This window comes from Phoenix dactylifera, chromosome 9 (assembly GCF_051530095.1).
Source record: "Phoenix dactylifera cultivar Ajwa chromosome 9, Ajwa_hap1_PhDact_Kaust_v1.1, whole genome shotgun sequence".
In the NCBI taxonomy this organism is placed as follows: Eukaryota; Viridiplantae; Streptophyta; class Magnoliopsida; order Arecales; family Arecaceae; genus Phoenix; species Phoenix dactylifera.
The window spans coordinates 21,114,168-21,131,250 of NC_143198.1; the positions used below are offsets into that span (position 1 = coordinate 21,114,168).

At 37.6% G+C, this 17,083-nt stretch overlaps 1 protein-coding gene across 2 annotated transcripts; it reads left to right on the plus strand.

Moving 5' to 3' along the window:
- The first annotated feature begins 1,364 nt into the window (after nt 1-1,364).
- On the plus strand, nt 1,365-16,365 carry LOC103717136 (zinc finger CCCH domain-containing protein 55-like). 2 transcript variants are annotated; one of them, XM_088704387.2, is made up of 6 exons: nt 1,365-1,522; nt 1,787-1,898; nt 12,053-12,090; nt 12,641-13,464; nt 13,645-15,793; nt 15,898-16,365. In XM_088704387.2, the coding sequence occupies exons 4-6, from the start codon at nt 12,716-12,718 to the stop codon at nt 15,925-15,927; spliced, it is 2,928 nt and encodes a 975-aa protein (XP_088560513.2). In that variant the 5' UTR covers nt 1,365-1,522; nt 1,787-1,898; nt 12,053-12,090; nt 12,641-12,715; the 3' UTR covers nt 15,928-16,365. The 2 variants fall into 2 exon arrangements, with proteins under 2 accessions (XP_088560513.2, XP_008803631.4); XM_008805409.6 differs by lacking the exon at nt 12,053-12,090 and having other exon boundaries at nt 12,595-13,464.
- The last annotated feature ends 718 nt before the right edge of the window (nt 16,366-17,083 follow it).

Consider the following 17,083-nt stretch of genomic DNA (forward strand, 5'->3'; position numbering starts at 1 on the left):
AATAGACATCAGTCTAATTACAATATAGGAAGAACAAGATTACAATTTAAACACCAGCAACAAATCCATTGTCATTAACAGGTTTCACAATAAGTCAATACATTCTCATGGTAAGTAAGGTTGAGAAACAGATGCATTAGGCTTATATGCTAAGAAAATCACAATAATTGTGATCATCCAAGATAAGGCTACAAATCGAATACATTTTCCTCTCTCTCTCTCTCGCTTCGTTTCTTCAAGACAGATTACATTTTAGCTCAGCAAGATGAATTTCAGGCAGAAATTTTTCTCATTCTACACTTTCCTTTTCAATCTGAAGTTCTTTCTCATGCTCCAACTTCTCAATTCTTTCCCGCAATTTGCTAATTATCTTGAGTGTATGTCCACCCTACTCTGGATCCAACTATTGAAGTAGTTGCAACGTCCATCAACCTGTAACAAAAATAATTATGTCTTGAATCTCCTTTATTTTCCCACAGCCACAGAAAATGAACTTAACCAATTTTCTTACATTAAAATTAGGGCACACCCAAAACCTCCTTTCCAAATTGACATTCGACCATGATATCTCTACCACGACTACAAGATGGCAAGATGGCAACAATATACCCTTAGACCTCCAATGCCAAGGCTAGGTAAGTCCCTTTGCCAAATTTTAGAGTTTGAAGAGTTGTCTTCCATCTAAGGGCTCGTTTGGTTCGCGGGAAGCTTTTTCTTTCCTAGGAATATAATTTTTGGGAAGAAGATTCGTAGGAAGAGAATGCTTGGGAATATACTTCTGGCATGTTTGGTTAAACATGGAAAAGTGATAGATTTTCAGAATACTTATGTTTGGTTGACCATCTACTTTCCTGGAAAAGTTGTGTAATTCCTATTATATCCTTAATAAAAATTAGGTCTTTAATGCCTCTTTAATGCTGAAGGGTCTTTTTGGGAAAAAATAAAGATGGAGTGATTCCCGCTTCATGAGAAAATAATTTTTTCATGTTTCTCATGGAAAAGACTTTTTTATAAAATGTGGAAATCATATGTCCATGGAAATACAACTTTTCTATGCTTGGAGTTTAAAATTTGTCACGCCTTTCATTGGAATTCAGAGGATTAAAAGAGCACTCAGGTAAGGCTCAAGCATGCAGCCTCGCCAACACGTAGGTCTGGATGTCATGGTGCGGCTCTTGGCCGAGCCGGTCACAAAGGTAGGTATAAAATTTCACCGCTTTTTCGTTTGGGAAAATGTTGACATATGGCGACGGCAATAATAATCCGCTAAAAAGCTAGGCGGCAGAGGCATAGCAGACTCCCGCCACCTGATTAAGATCGGACGGTCAATGTTTTAATCAAGAAATTTAGGGTAGCGCCGTATCATAAGGTATTAAGTTCTCTCAAATATCCCGTGGCCTCTTCCCCCTCCGAAAAAACAAGAAAAGCAGGAAACCTCTTTTCACCACTCTCTCTCGGTCTCTCGATTTCTGGGGCGGCCTGAGAGGAAGAACTGTGTTTTCGAAGCGTTTGAGATAGAGAGGTAAGCGGTGTTTGCATTTCTCTTATCTCAGTCGAAGAAATTCCATTTTTCTTGAGCTTCTAACCGGTCATTTCTTCAATTAAATCTTGTCTTTATTTATTTTTCTTAAATTTCTTCGATCACTGTTTCATTGGTTGACGAGCAGATTTCGTTTGCTTCTATTTGGTGTTTTTGTGGATGATTTATGGGAAAACTGTGTGGAAATCTTGTAACTGAAGTGACGTACTTGTGGGATTTTCAATGAATCTTGAGTTTTGCCCGCAGGTGGGAGATTAAGAGGGCTTAGGGTTTTTCTTTTCTGTACGAGTTCGTGTTAAAAGGCTGCTGCTCGACATTGCTAGTGTTTGGTCTTGGGCGACTGTAAAGATCATTCAAGGTTAGTTTTATTTTTTCATTTTTTTCCTTTTATTTCGTTTCTGTTCTTGTATGCTGTTTATTGGATTCTTCTTCTTTTTTTCCCCTCGTTCTTAGCAAGTTCCATTTGATTGTGTAAATATGTGCTCTTTTTTGGGATTTATGATATAGGGTTCATTGAGTGCTTGTTTTATATAATTAGTGCAAACTTTGTAGATAGATTTCTGAAGTTTCTTGTCAGACAGCAACTTATTGTGCACATATTTCTCCTTATTCATTAAAACTTACCATTGTTTGATGGAAACACACAGATAGTTGTTCAATTTCACCTAAAATGGGAAGGTGTGCTTATCCCATTTCGTAAGTATAAATAGAACTGAATGTTTCTTAAGATATTTATTTTATTCAAACCCTTTATGTCATGTAAAACCATAATTTTCTGAAAGTAACTTAGAAGTGTATGACATGCTTCCAAGAATCCTTAAAATGTCCTTGCTACCAATTCAAAAGTCGGAAACATATCTGACACTCAGAACAAGATCCTAAATTCTGGCGAAGACTATTCATTTTGGTCACTTTGAATCAGTTTCAGTGCAAGTTGATCCAGAAGTGATCTTAGTTCTGTGCTTTTAGTTGGTTTCTGTTGCAATTGGTCAGTTTTTCAAATTTTTAAATGAACTTTAACGGAACCTTAATCTGATCAATGCCCATTGTTTCATTCAAATTAATTAAACCTAGCTGAAACCCCATTACTTATGGCGCTACTTTTGGATTGGGTTTGACCAAGAAGCAATACAGCACAATTGTAGTATTTTTGTTTCAACCCACACTTAAACCCTAGATAGCGTTTATATTGATGATATCTTGAAGAATGCTATTTTGAGGTAAAAGCTAAATGCCATTAGAACAGTCAAATGGTCCAAAACCAACTATTTTGATGGAAATAATATAAGGCTATACTATCAAATGCAAATTCAGCCCAAGCTCTCTCAATTAAATTTGAAAGTGCAATTTATATTGAAAGCTTTATGAGATGGTACTATATCTTTGAGCATACACGTTCCCTTTTGGCTTTTCTCATGTTGACAAATTCTTTTGGAAATGGTAATTTGATATTATTTGAATGGTTTGGATATAGTAATTAGATATAGTAAAAAGGTTAATACATTTCTAACTTTGCTTGTTTCCGTATACTTTTAAGGACTCGTTTGGTTCATGGGAAGAATTTTACGTCATTGGATTCTTTTTCTTGGAAAGCGGATGGTTGGGTATATGAAATCTGAGAAAGTAGTTTTTGCATATTTGGTTGACCATAGAAATGTTATATAGGAAACATACTTTTCATAGTAACTTATGTTTGATTAAGCTTTTACTTTTCTGAAAGAATTGTGCAAAATATCTATTATGCCCTTAATAAAGTTTCATAAAATACCTGTAAAACATCACATCCATCTATATTTAGTAGCTATTTTTAAATATTTTTAGATATATAAAAATATTGAAAAATATTTTTAGATATTTAAAAATAGGTATTAAAAATATTTATTGGGTTGAGTTTTTAATTCTAACAATTTTTAATAATTAGAGAACTTTTTATATTATGGTAATTTTTAATAGTTATTAATATATTTTTATATTAAAATTACCACAACTTGTTTATATTTGTCAATTTTTAATGGTATACGTTAATAGTATAAGATTAACTATTAAAATGGCTATTAAGAAGATCATGATGGCTTAAGGGCATTTTTGGTAAAAAAAATACCACAATTTTCAGACCATGGAAAAGTGGCTTTTCTATGTCCCACATGGGTTTTTCTTTCTCATGAAATATGGAAAACTTATTTTCAAAAGCTACTTTTCTATCTCTTTCCTTTGAAAGGTTCAACTAAATATGAGGTATTTTTTCATTTTCCTATTGACCATACTTTCCCCCCTCCTTCCCACAAACTAAATGAGTCCTAAGTATCAAAGTGCTAGGCAAGAGTATATTCAACTCAAATGGGGAAAGTTATGCACTAGCATGAAGCTCTTGTGATGCTTGGATTTATATCACATTTAACTAAACAAAGATGACCAATTTGCTATAGGAAGGTTTTTAACCTGCCACTTGTGATTGATTATATGATTTAAATTTCAAAACCTTCGTAAGGAAGGAAATTTATGATGAACTTTTGTATGGTTTCTTTTAGGTTTAGAATAAGCAATTGGTGTCTTGACATCAGTCTTCATTCTTTCTCGGAGCAATTTACAACGGATTGGCTTTTGCTGTCTCAGGCAATTCAAAATATTACTTTGAATCATTGTTTTTTGTACCAACTTGTACTGCCCGATATCGGGCATGCTATACTAAACTTGATAAGGTATCAATTTTGTACAAGGGCTCAACATAGTAACATGTGCTATACAGCTGTTTATTTTCCTCCAGTAGTGAACCATGTGTTGCCTTGGGTATTGTGCCGTACTGACCCAATCCATAACAATAAGCTACTAGTAAGGGGTCTGCTACCTCAAAAAGACAAGACATTACTAGATGAGATATATTCCACCATGTGCTACTTTAGCATCCATATGTAGATTCTCCAATAATATACATTACCTTGCTTTAGCCCAACAAGATATGGGAGCAGATTACAAAGAATTACTTTAATTACTAGGCATTTACTTATACAGTAGTAATTTATTAAGAAGCATACATTTACATAGTGATGAAAATGATTTATTGTTGCAGGATGATTGGTGATGCAAGCTTGTTTGAGATGCATATTATTTTTTTGTTGGCTTGACGGAAACAATCATAAACTTGATGAGGAGTCTTAACTTTGATGTTGTTGGTCAAAGAAAAGTGGCTGCCCTTTGGATGATGCCAGATAACCAACTTTGCCCCTCACCTCAAAATATCAATCTATCATGAAGGAGAAGGACAACGGCAATATATCGGATTGCTTATCTAAAAAGCAACAACCAAGTTATTTGAGCCTAATCGAATGTTCTTACCCTAGATGTACTTGTGAAGCTTGAAGATGTTAATACACATGATTTAGTGCGTTACTACGAGATGGTTGTAGGCCTAAATTTATATGATTGAATTATGAGGAGAAAAACATTACAGATCTCCCTTTTGTCATTTCTAGATTAAGGTTATCCATTTTGATGCATTGTATGTGATGTATCTCATAGGCGATGAAGGATCTATATTGTTTAATGTTGTAAATTTATGGATTATGTGCCCCCATTTTAGCTCTACTGTTTTCCCCCTTTTTTTATTTGCCTTCTTTGTATCCATTTCATCCACAAATGTGTGCAAAACTATTCCCTTCACAAATTTTCACAATTTAATTGTTTAATGCAAGAGGATGGCAGATATTGTTGAATATAGTCTATGTTACTTGGATCCTCCATTTTTTATTTTTGGAAGTGTCAATGCATTTGGACACTTGGACATGACACAACATGTTTTGTGCTTATGTCCATGAAAAATGCTGATGTTCAGTTTGTTTTTTGAAATAATATGTACGGACTCTTGGTTTTATATGAGGGACACTTTAAAACATTATTATGTTTTCTGATATGAAGTTATAATAGCCTTTTATAATTTAGATATTTTCAGTCTTAATTTAAGCAAGACTTTAACTAAAATATACCTAAGAAGAAAGTGATAACTCAACTGAAATTAATGAAAAAAATTACTTACCATAACTTTGTAGTATGTAAGACTTGGGAGTTTTTGCTGATCACAAGAGGAGAATTTGGGATCCTCTTCCATCCCATCCTCACCTCCTCATCTTCATCTATCGCATAGGCGCTCGAGTTGGATTTTTGGAACTGGTAACTCTCTCTTTCTAATTTATGGTTGAAGGCTTTGGAGCTTCGGGCCTTTTGGAGATGTATTCTTCTTTTGGATTCGGTTTCTTTCTTTTTTTCCAATTAGAACACCAAGATTTGTTTTGCTTTTACAAAAATTTTGTAGTCTCTCAAATTCTACTTTCTCATGTTTAGGGTTTTAGGGATTTGGGAGTTTGTGCTTTTATAAGGATAGATTTTAGGTCATGAAAGCCTAGCTCAAGGTCCGCAGTATCGGAATCGGCACCGGCCGATGGTACAGTACAGTATGATACCATGCTGTGCCGTTCCGGCATATACTAACAAAGAGAAACCAGAAAGGAAAGGGGAGAGGGAGAAGGAGAGAGAGGAAGGGAGGGAGAGAGAGAGACAGCAGAAGGGAGGGAGGGAGAGGTTAAGAGAGGGCTTTCTAGCTCCCTCACCTCCAGCACCGTGTAATAGGGGTATGGAGCCCTTTTCTCATTTAGAGAGAGGAAAAGAGAGAGGTAGGGAGGGAGAGGGAGAGAAAGGGAGGGAGAGAGAGGGAGATGGAGGGGGAGAGAGAGAGAGGCTGAGAGAGGGAGAGAGAAGGCTTTCAAGCCTCCTCTCCTCCGACACTGCATAAAGGAGATGGAGCTCTTGTTCCATTTTGAAGCAGGGGCTCCGCCCCTGTTACACCGCGGCTGGAAGAGAGGAGGCTTGAAAGCCCTCTCCTTGCCTTCCTCCATCCCCCTCTGCCTCCCTCCCCCCTCTCTCTTCCTCTCTCTCTCCTTCTCCCTCTCGCCCTCTCTCACCAGATTTCTCGAACCAGAGGGTGGAACTATGCCAGACCACCCTTAGTATGTTGGCCTAGCTTCTGTATCCATGATTGTAGATTATTGTACTTGCGCCACTTTCTTTCTCTCTACATTTTCATATGTTTGCAAAAATATATGCATATATAAATTCTTTTTTTGTTTTTTTATTTATTGTATCACTATTTCTGTTTTTATGTATTTTTCAAAGTTTATTTAATATTATATTTTTAAGTTATTTTGATTTTCTATTTTTTGTTCATTTTTTCTTCTCTACTTCTACCATGAATTGTGTGTGGCATTTTTCTAGTATCACAACATTTTATAGTATTTTATATCGTTTGAAGTCATTGGGTATGGTGTTCTTGTGTTGAAAGTTTGAAGTCATAATATATTTCAAGATCATAACATAGTCAATTAAAATACTAAAGAAGGATTTAAGTGCTAACTTTGTCTTACCAAAATAAAAGAATGATTAAAAATGTTAAAGAGTCCCTTTTCAATTAAAAGAATTAGAGAAAGGAATTTATGTGGTGCCAAGCTAACCTAGATCTGGTATGAGTACTAGCTTGGCACAGTGTGCCAGTCGGCACTCAAAACCTTGAACCTTGACATTAAAGAATTATGGTGCACATCAATTTTAGTCTAATATGTTATTTAATTGTTTATAATTATCTAATTATCCAATACATGACTATGTAAAAAATTATAGGAATAAAATGTACAAATATAAACCTGATATGGATGTGAACTTAGCATGACTGTTACCATCACACAATGTACCAATGTATAAATTTTAGTCTAGAAGTTTGAAAATAAGGCCAAGATATAGCTTATCTATCAGTTAATAAGTTTTGAGCTTAAATCTCACAGTCCGATCTCAAATGTTACAGAACATTTTGACGGAGCTAGCGATCATGGGCAGGTGGGCATGTGGTGGTATCGGCATTGTAGACTCTTTTATCTTCTTTCCACTCCATTTTCATTTTTTTCTTGAAATTTTGGAACCAAAGTGCTTCTTATATTTTTAAAAAATTACAATAGAAACTTTTTTTTCTCAAAAAAGTGCTTTGTAAAGATTAGATTTATTACTTGTGAGTAGGCAAAGCAGCAATTCTAGACGATTGATTTTTTAGATGTTGAATAAAAAATAATTTTGTTTCTACCCCATGTGAAATTCTGATTAAATTCAAATGTAGAAATCATGTTTTTCTTTTTTTCCCCCTATTTTATTCTTTGATTACATTTGGCCATTAACACATATTTGAGAATAATATGTTTGCCATGTTGTCTTGCTTACATGTCCTCTGTTTACCATGTTGACTTGCCTACTTATCCTTTTTCATTGAACTGTATTATTATGTATTACAACATTTTTTCTTCTTAGTGTATATGTTTGGATTGATTCAATTTAGATTGGATTTTGGCAATTGAAAAGGAAAATATTAATACACCTTATTTGGCATATAGTTACTTGTTGGAGAGGTTAAAAATTTCAAATTCAAGAAATTTGTTGAGATGATGCTTATGCCCGAAATGGAAATAAATGGGCACATCAATATGTATTCATTGTTCACTTTCAATTTACAGTGGATTGATCTTTGCCTCTCATGAAAGACTAGATGAACATATGCCTCCACAAATGGACTTTACCATTGTTCAATAGATTATTCAATGTTTGTATATAACTTTGTGCTAGCATGGTATGCTAAATCGGCTCGTACCGGCCGGACTGGTCCGGTACAATAGTGGAAAACGGTACCGGCCCGTATCGGCTTCTGTACTGGCTTCCGTACTGGCTGGTACCGGCCAGGTCAATATTTTTGGGCTTTTGGAGGCTGAATTAGTGGTACCGGTTCGAACCGGTCCGGTGGCCGACTGGTACCAAATCGGTCCAGTGGCCGATCGGTACGCCTACCGGTAACGGTTCAGCAATCCTCGTGTGCTAGAAAGTTGCCATGATTAACTCAATGAAACCATGGGTGCAGAAAAGAGAGGGTAAGCTCATTACATTAAAAAAAAAGATGTCGGAATGCCCATAATATAAAATAAACAATTGAGCATGATCGCCAAATGAATTGAATGTTTCATGTTTGGTTCAGGAAGAGATTATAGAAGTTATGAAATTAATGGTAAGATAATCTACGTTCATTAAATGATTTAAGAGATAATCAAAAATAGAGGATCTTGAGTACTATTCGAAATTTGGGAGTATTATATAGAGCATCAATTCTGGATTTTTCTGTTAACCAGAGTTATTGGACATTCTTTAGTCAATATTCTATCTTTTTTCTAAGCCTTGGTTATTAAGAAATTGCTTAATTTGCATTGTTTACATCTTTTATGATTTTTTACCCTTGCACTTCTTTCATTGGTGTATGTAGTTAATCATTTCATGGATCATCCGATAGACACCTCAATGCATGAACATGGACTATAGCAATAATTGGTAGATGACGTAGAATAATGAATGTTTCATATGAACCATGATAATAAAACCAAATCAATATAAATGCACGTTTCTTTCATATGATTGGTTAACGGAGGAGCTAAATGTTACAATATTGATTCATCATTGTCATCCTTGTGGATTTGATCATGTAGAAAATTAGAATTTTCTTTTAAAATTTTGTTTTCTTTATCATTTTACAATTGTATTTTTTCTTGTATATTCAATTATCTTTCCTCTTTGTACTTGCTTTATATTTTTTTGATGAATCTTAACCATGGTTTGCCGTACTAGGTCCGATAGGTGTACCAGTCGCCTACTGGACCGGTACGGTTCTGGTTCGTTCCGAAACCGGCCGGTACGAACCGACCAGCTCTTCCCTGCTGGAGCTGGGGAAGAAGAAGAGAAGAAGAGAGAGCGCGGGGAAGAGAGGGAGGGAGGAGACCCATCGTCGCCATCGGAGAGCCGCGGAGAGGCGGCGGAGGCCGGGGGGCGGCGGAGCCCGCCGGAGGGGGGGCGGAAGAACCCGCGGGGGTGCGGCGGAGGCCGAGGCTGCGGCCGTGGCTTTTTAATTTGAAAATTTTAAGTGAAGTTGGCACCGCGGCCTTGGCCTCCGCCGCACCCCCGCGGGTTCCCCCGTGCCCTCCATGGGCTCCGCCCCCCACCCCTCCGGCCTCTGCCGCTCCTTCGCGGCTCTTCGATGGCGGCCATGTGTCTCCTCCCTCCCTCTCTTCCCCGTGCTCTCTCTCCTTCTCTTCATCTCCAGTACAGAACTGGCCCGTACCGGTTTTCATTGCTCCAGCGTACCGGTTACAGGCTGGACCGGTTCGAATCGGCCGGTACGGGCCGGTTCGTCAGACACTCTTAACATCATTTCATGCACCCTAAAATTTTGGTATTCGGAATATGATGCAAAAGAAAAACTTGATAAGATGTGGAACAACATTATCATTGATGTGTATTCCTAGACCAGTTGTATCTGAACATGAACTTTGAAGGCTGATGTGGTCAGCCGCTTGCATGATTTATTTTGAGAAAGGTTAGCTGGGGGATATAACATGCTAGCATTGTCTCTTTCTATATAAGAAGATATATCTAAATCAGTTAATTGCTATGCTTGGAATTTGCAATGGCTTGCTAGAGGGATTTGGGCTTTTTGTCAACATTTGCTGTTGTCTTGAACACCTAAGTTGAAATCTGACACATTGCAACACTGATAACTGGTTGTTATTTTTTTTTTTCTTTCAGATAACATTTCAATGATATGATAACACCTTTCAGTTTAAACTAGTTTACAATTAGGTAGTTAGACCACAACTTAGTGAAGCTCTACCATTCTAGCTATCTTTAATAGTAACTTTTCGTGGCCATTGGCGGCCATCTTGAACACCTATCTAATGCCAAGCTCTTGTTTAGGATTTTTTATGAACAATTGTCTTTACTGATGAAGACTTTCTGTTTGAGATAAATTCTTAGGAACTTGTAGCTATAATATGAATATATATAGCTGATTTTGGGACTGTGAACATTATGACTAACTTGTTTTTTTCCCTATCTGCAAAACTGTCTCTGAACATCTGATGATTGTTTAAAGAAGAAGGAGCTCCATTCTTGTCTCTCTCTCTCTATATAAGAAGATATATCTAAATCAGTTAATTGCTATGCTTGGAATTTGCAATCGCTTGCTAGAGGGATTAGGGCTTTTTGTCAACATTTGCTGTTGTCTTGAGCACCTAAGTTGAAATCTGACACATTGCAAGGCTGATAACTGGTTGCTATTTTTTTTTCTTTCAGATAACATTTCAATGATATGATAACACCTTTGAGTTTAAACTAGTTTACAATTAGGTAATTAGACCACAACTTAGTGAAGCTCTACCATTCTAGCTATCTTTAATAGTAACTTTTCGTGGCCATTGGCGGCCATCTTGAACACCTATCTAATGCCAAGCTCTTGTTTAGTATTTTTTATGAACAATTGTCTTTACTGATGAAGACTTTCTGTTTGAGATAAATTCTTAGGAACTTGTAGCTATAATATGAATATATATAGCTGATTTTGGGACTGTGAACATTATGACTAACTTGTTTTTTTCCCTATCTGCAAAACTGTCTCTGAACATCTGATGATTGTTTAAAGAACAAGGAGCTCCATTCTTGTCTCTTTCTATATAAGAAGATATATCTAAATCAGTTAATTGCTATGCTTGGAATTTGCAATGGCTTGCTAGAGGGATTAGGGCTTTTTGTCAACATTTGCTGTTGTCTTGAACACCTAAGTTGAAATCTGACACATTGCAACACTGATAACTGGTTGTTATTTTTTTTTTATTTCAGATAACATTTGAATGATATGATAACACCTTTCAGTTTAAACTAGTTTACAATCAGGAAGTTAGACCACAACTCAGTGAAGCTCTACCATTCCAGCTATCTTTAATAGTAACTTTTCGTGGCCGTTGGCGATGATCTTGAACACCTATGCCAGGCTCTTGTTTAGTATTTTTTTATGAACAATTGTCTTTACTGATGATCACTTTCTGTTTGAGATAAATACTTAGGAACTTGTAGCTATAATGGGCTCGTTTGGTTCGCGGGAAAAGAAGGGGGGAAAGTGTGATCAACGAGAAAGTAATGAGATTCCTCTTGTTTGGTTGGAGTTTTCAAACGAGAGAGATGAGAAAGTTATATTCCCATGGGAATATGATTCCCACATTTCATGGGAAAGTCTTTTCCGTGAGAAACATGGGAAAGTTACTTTCCTATGAGGCAGGAATGACTCCATCTTTATTTTTTTCCTAAAAAGGCCCTTCAGCATTAAAGAGGCATTAAAGACTTAATTTTTATTAAGGGTATAATAGGAATTATACAACTTTTCCAGGAAAGTGGATGGTCAACCAAACATAAGCACTCTGAAAATCTGTCACTTTCCTATGTTTAACCAAACATGCCAAAAGTACATTCCTAAGCATTCTCTTTCTAGGAATTTTCTTCCCAGGAATCAGATTCCTAGGAGGAAAAATGCTTCCCGCGAACCAAACGAGCCCAATATTATAGCTGATTTTGGGACTATGAACATTATGACTAACTTGTTTTTTCCCTATCTGCAAGACTGTCTCTGAACATCTGATGATTGTTTAAAGAACAAGGAGTTCCATTCTTGTCTCTTTCTATATAAGAAGATATATCTAAATCAGTTAATTGCTATGCATGGAATTTGCAATGGCTTGCTAGAGGGATTAGGGCTTTTTGTCAACATTTGCTGTTGTCTTGAACACCTAAGTTGAAATCTGACACATTGCAACACTGATAACTGGTTGTTATTTTTTTTTATTTCAGATAACATTTGAATGATATGATAACACCTTTCAGTTTAAACTAGTTTACAATCAGGTAGTTAGACCACAACTTAGTGAAGCTCTACCATTCCAGCTATCTTTAATAGTAACTTTTCGTGGCCGTTGGCGACGATCTCAAACACCTATCTAATGCCAAGCTCTTGTTTAGTATTTTTTTATGAACAATTGTCTTTACTGATGATCACTTTCTGTTTGAGATAAATACTTAGGAACTTGTAGCTATAATATGAATATATATAGCTGATTTTGGGACTGTGAACATTATGACTAACTTGTTTTTTCCCAATCTGCAAGACTGTCTCTGAACATCTGATGATTGTTTAAAGAACAAGGAGTTCCATTCTTGCAAGTTCTTCAACTAAGATTGCTCTGACATAAGCAGAAGACTACTGCTGCTGCTTGTGAAGGAAATTCAATGACTGAAAATTTTAGGAGGCGTAAAACTAGATGGGAGATGGCAGATGCTCATTTTCCAAATAAAGTTAGAAAAGACAATGCTCTGCCTGCAAAAGCAGTTCTTTCTCATGATAGAGAATCAAAATCAAGTTGGAGTTCCTTTAAATACAACCATAGTCAATTTTCAAAGTGGTCTGAAATGGAAGGAGGCAATACCCAAATCCATGGAGATGATTTTGAAGCATGCCAATTTGCACCATGGTCTAAAAGACCCCGATCTCCAAAGTGGTCTGATATGGAAGCTGACCATAAAGAAGGCTCTAAGAATTCTTCCTGGGAACCTGTATCTGGAAACCAGTCTACAAGGGGAGATGATAATGTAAGTAGGGACACTGCTGGTTGGGGAACAACTGTAGATCAAACTGATCCTGATGCATGGAAGCAACACAAAGAAGGCTTGAAGAATTCTTCCTGGGAACCTGTATCTGGAATCCAATCCACAAGAGGAGATGATAATGTAAGCCGGGATACTGCTAGTTGTGGTACAACTCTAGATCAGGCTGGTCCTGAAGCATGGAAGCAATGCAAAGAAAGCTTCAAGAATTCTTCCTGGGAACCTGTATCTGGAAGCCAGTCTGCTAGAGCAGATGATAATGTTATCAGGGATGCTGCTGGTTGGGGTACAGCTCTAGATCAGACTGGTCCTGATGCATGGAAGCAACACAACCATAGTGTTTCACCAGATAATGGTTGGAACAGGTCGTACAGGTAACCACCATCTGCTGCTTAAAAAGTTGCTTAAATGTTCTGGCACCTAATTCATTTTATCGTCAATGAAGAAAAAGAGAAAAATAGGGCAACTTGCTCACTGTCCATTTATAAAATTCATTGGCTTTTCCCCCCCCTGGTTGTTTGACTGGTTTTTAATGCTTTGGATACAAAATGTAGGAGTAGAAGCAGAAGCCCTTTCAAAGGATTAAGACATGCTTCTGAGAGCAGGAATAATAGAGGTAGAAAGGGAGGAAGATCTGCTGCACCTTGTAGAGATTTTGTAGCAGCCAGGCATAGGAGAAGTGGCCAATGCAGATACCTTCATGAAGATGGTAGTCCAAGACACACTGGTAGGTATCATAACAATGATGCAACTGAGATCAGGAAAAGTAGATCTGAGAGGGGAAGGTACTCAGTGCATGACAACAAGGAGGACATCAGAGATTCATTGGATCAAAGCAATTATTCAAGGAACAGGTTTTCTCGGAGGCATGAAAGTGATGGCAGTGGTGAGGAGAGGCATGAGGTGTATAAAACTAGCAGGTCTGCTGGCCTCTGTCATGACTTTGCAAGGGGTAGATGCCACAGAGGTTCAATGTGCAGATATCTTCATCATGATGCTTTCTCTGGTGGTGGACCTTTCAGGAAAGATAATCCCCGGGAGAGGACATTTGATAGAAGAGACGCGGATGCGTCTTCCTTCAGGCAAAATCTTGAGCCTCGCAGGGTTACAGATGTACCTTGCAAGTATTTTGCCAAAGGCCACTGCCGTCATGGTGAAGACTGCAAGTTTTCTCATCAGGTTCTACCACAATCTCATTCAAAAGAGAGGAGAGATGATGATACGTGGAATACTGGTACGGAATCTGACAAAAGTCCGGTATGGAATGGACCAAAGTGGGGTGAATGTGATGAAACTGCTACTTCATGGGATGGTCCAAAATGGGGTGATCAGGCAGCCACTTCATGGAATGGTTCGAAATGGGGCGATGTTGCCGAGATGCATGCACCCAACTCCTCTCAGTGGATGAGTGACAGTAATGGCGCAGGAGATGCTGCTCCTCACTCCATGGGTATAAAAGATTACACAATTAAATCTCAGCATCCTCCATCATCAGAACCTGAGAAGAATAACCATCAAAGCTTACTGAAGGAGGTGATTGAGAAAGCTTTACCCTCCCAAGTGCAGAATATGACTAAGGAAGTGCCGGGGAAAGATCAAAATTTTCCAAGTGTTACTACAGAAACAGTGGTTGGTGCTTGTGTCCAGCGGCATCCTAGCATCATGGAAGAGGTGCTTTGTGGTGATGGTGAGGAAAGTGAGAATGTAAATGCCAATGGTGAGAAATCCCAGGCAGACATGAAAATTTCAGCTAACAATCTGCAGGCTGTGGTTTCTGTCCATAACCAGTGTTTTGGTGAGAGTTGGCAAAGCCACCCATTAGCCCCTCAGCCTCCAGATGCACAAAACATCAGCCAAAATGAGCAGAACCAGCAAGTCCTTCCTCAATTACCTTCAAATACTAATCTCACCGGGCAAAATCTGCAGTGTCTTCTTCCTCATAATGGACAGAGCCAAAATCTGGCTGAAAAGAGTCAGCACTATCTATCTCTTTCTCCTCATATTTCCCCGAGCCAACAGGTTGATGCTTCAAATGGGCAGAACCAGAACTCACCTATTGTACCACTATCTGCTGAGCCAAATCAGGCCTCTGTTTCACAGCAGCAGTCTCCTCCTACATCTGATGGCATGAAATCTGTGACACCAGACACTGACAACCTGCCCCCTGTCTCCAAACCAATATCTTTTGAAATAAAAGATCCTACAATGGAGACATTACAAGATACTCTAAATAACTCGTTTTCATTACCTGTTACTGACCGACCTAATGAGGGCAATCTGAACAACAGTGCTGACTTGGAAGAAAAGCTGCATTGTGGAAAGCATGAGTTGAAGCATGTTGAGCCAGATGGGGATGATAGCAAGAAAGTAAGTGATACAGAAATTGGCCAGAGCAAGAAAGAAGAGGAAATTGCCCAGTCAAAGGGTGTGAATGCATATGCTCATACTCATGGGGAGGGTAAGAGAAGCAGGGATGATAAGGGGTTGCGGATGTTCAAATTTGCTCTTGTGGAATACGTGAAGGATATATTGAAGCCCACCTGGAAAGAAGGTCGTCTGACTAAAGAAGCTCACAAAACCATAGTGAAGAAAGTCATTGAAAAAGTGACCAGTACCTTGCAGGACCCTAATATCCCTTGGACACAAGAAAGAATTGATATGTATTTGTCATACTCTAAAGTGAAGCTCAACAATCTTGTACAGGTTCTTATTTAGGGCTTTAATTTTTGTGTCTTTTTTCTGGAACTCTGCTTGAATACTTTGACAGAAAGGCTTGGCTAATACTTTTTCACTCTTTATGACTGCAGGCATATGTACAAAAATATGGGAAGAGCTGAGCCAATGCTTGACAGCCCTTATGCTTATTATCTGCTCATTCTATATCAATATGATAACCCTTTTCCCCACCTCCAGTTTTGGATTTTTGTAAATTAGAGATTATTTTTGGGAGCATTTTGTTGTTTATCTTACAGGATAGTGCGGTCCTTCGTTTCTGGTATGTAACAGAAATCTGCTGATGCAGCCTATATTTCAGTCATGCTACTTTGGATGTTTATTGCTGCTTGAATCGTTAGATTTCAACAGATGATAGCATTCTGGACAGGTTAAGTTTACAGCTTGTTACCTGGCACTGGGTGTTTGGTTTGAGATGCTTCCAATACACCATGTTGTAATTGGTTGTTACTTCTATCTACATTCTAGCCCATGATTGGTTGATATTTCCTTCATGGAATATCAGAAATATGCTTTAGTTTATTGGAGTTCTTTCTCCCTCATTACAGTCTTTTGGAATATCAAACTGCCTGGTTATCAAGAAGGTGCTATTGGTTTTGTATTGTTTGATATATTTCTCATTGTTAGCAGCTCGTTTTTGTAGATCAGGTTTTGATTTTCTATTACACGAGTCAAACAATCAACAATTTTTCAAGTCATCAAGGGAAAAGTGTTCATCTATAATCCTCCATCCCAAAGTGTCTGAATGGTAAATATTCTTCAGGATTCATGAGGCTTCGCAATTACGCCTCTCTTTTCCCGTGGATTTTCGCTGTAATTCTGCATCAAAACTATTCTTCCCAGGCTATGGTCGACAAAGATTCTCTTGCATATCAGTGGAGCAGTTTGCCCAGTACTTTGAGACATCCGCAAGCGATGGCAATCCTTCCCTTATGATCTTATTGTAGCATTGGGCAAGTGTGCTTCTTGGGGTTTCAAAAGGAAGGAGCATCTGATATATTGCAGAGTACATCTACCCGCAATTGAGGGGCAATATCATCTTTTCCGTTACGCCTAAATATCCTTTAAGGGCGCACTGCGGAATTCAAAAAAGACATTTTAAAAAAAATTAAATTACAAAAATTCCTCTAAATTTTTTGATTATTATATTTATATTTAATAATTTATAAAATCTAAATTTATTCAGTCAACGGAACTAAGATAGTTTTTCTCATATAAAAGTTCAAAGTGCTTTTTTTTTTTCTTTTTTTTTTCTTTTTT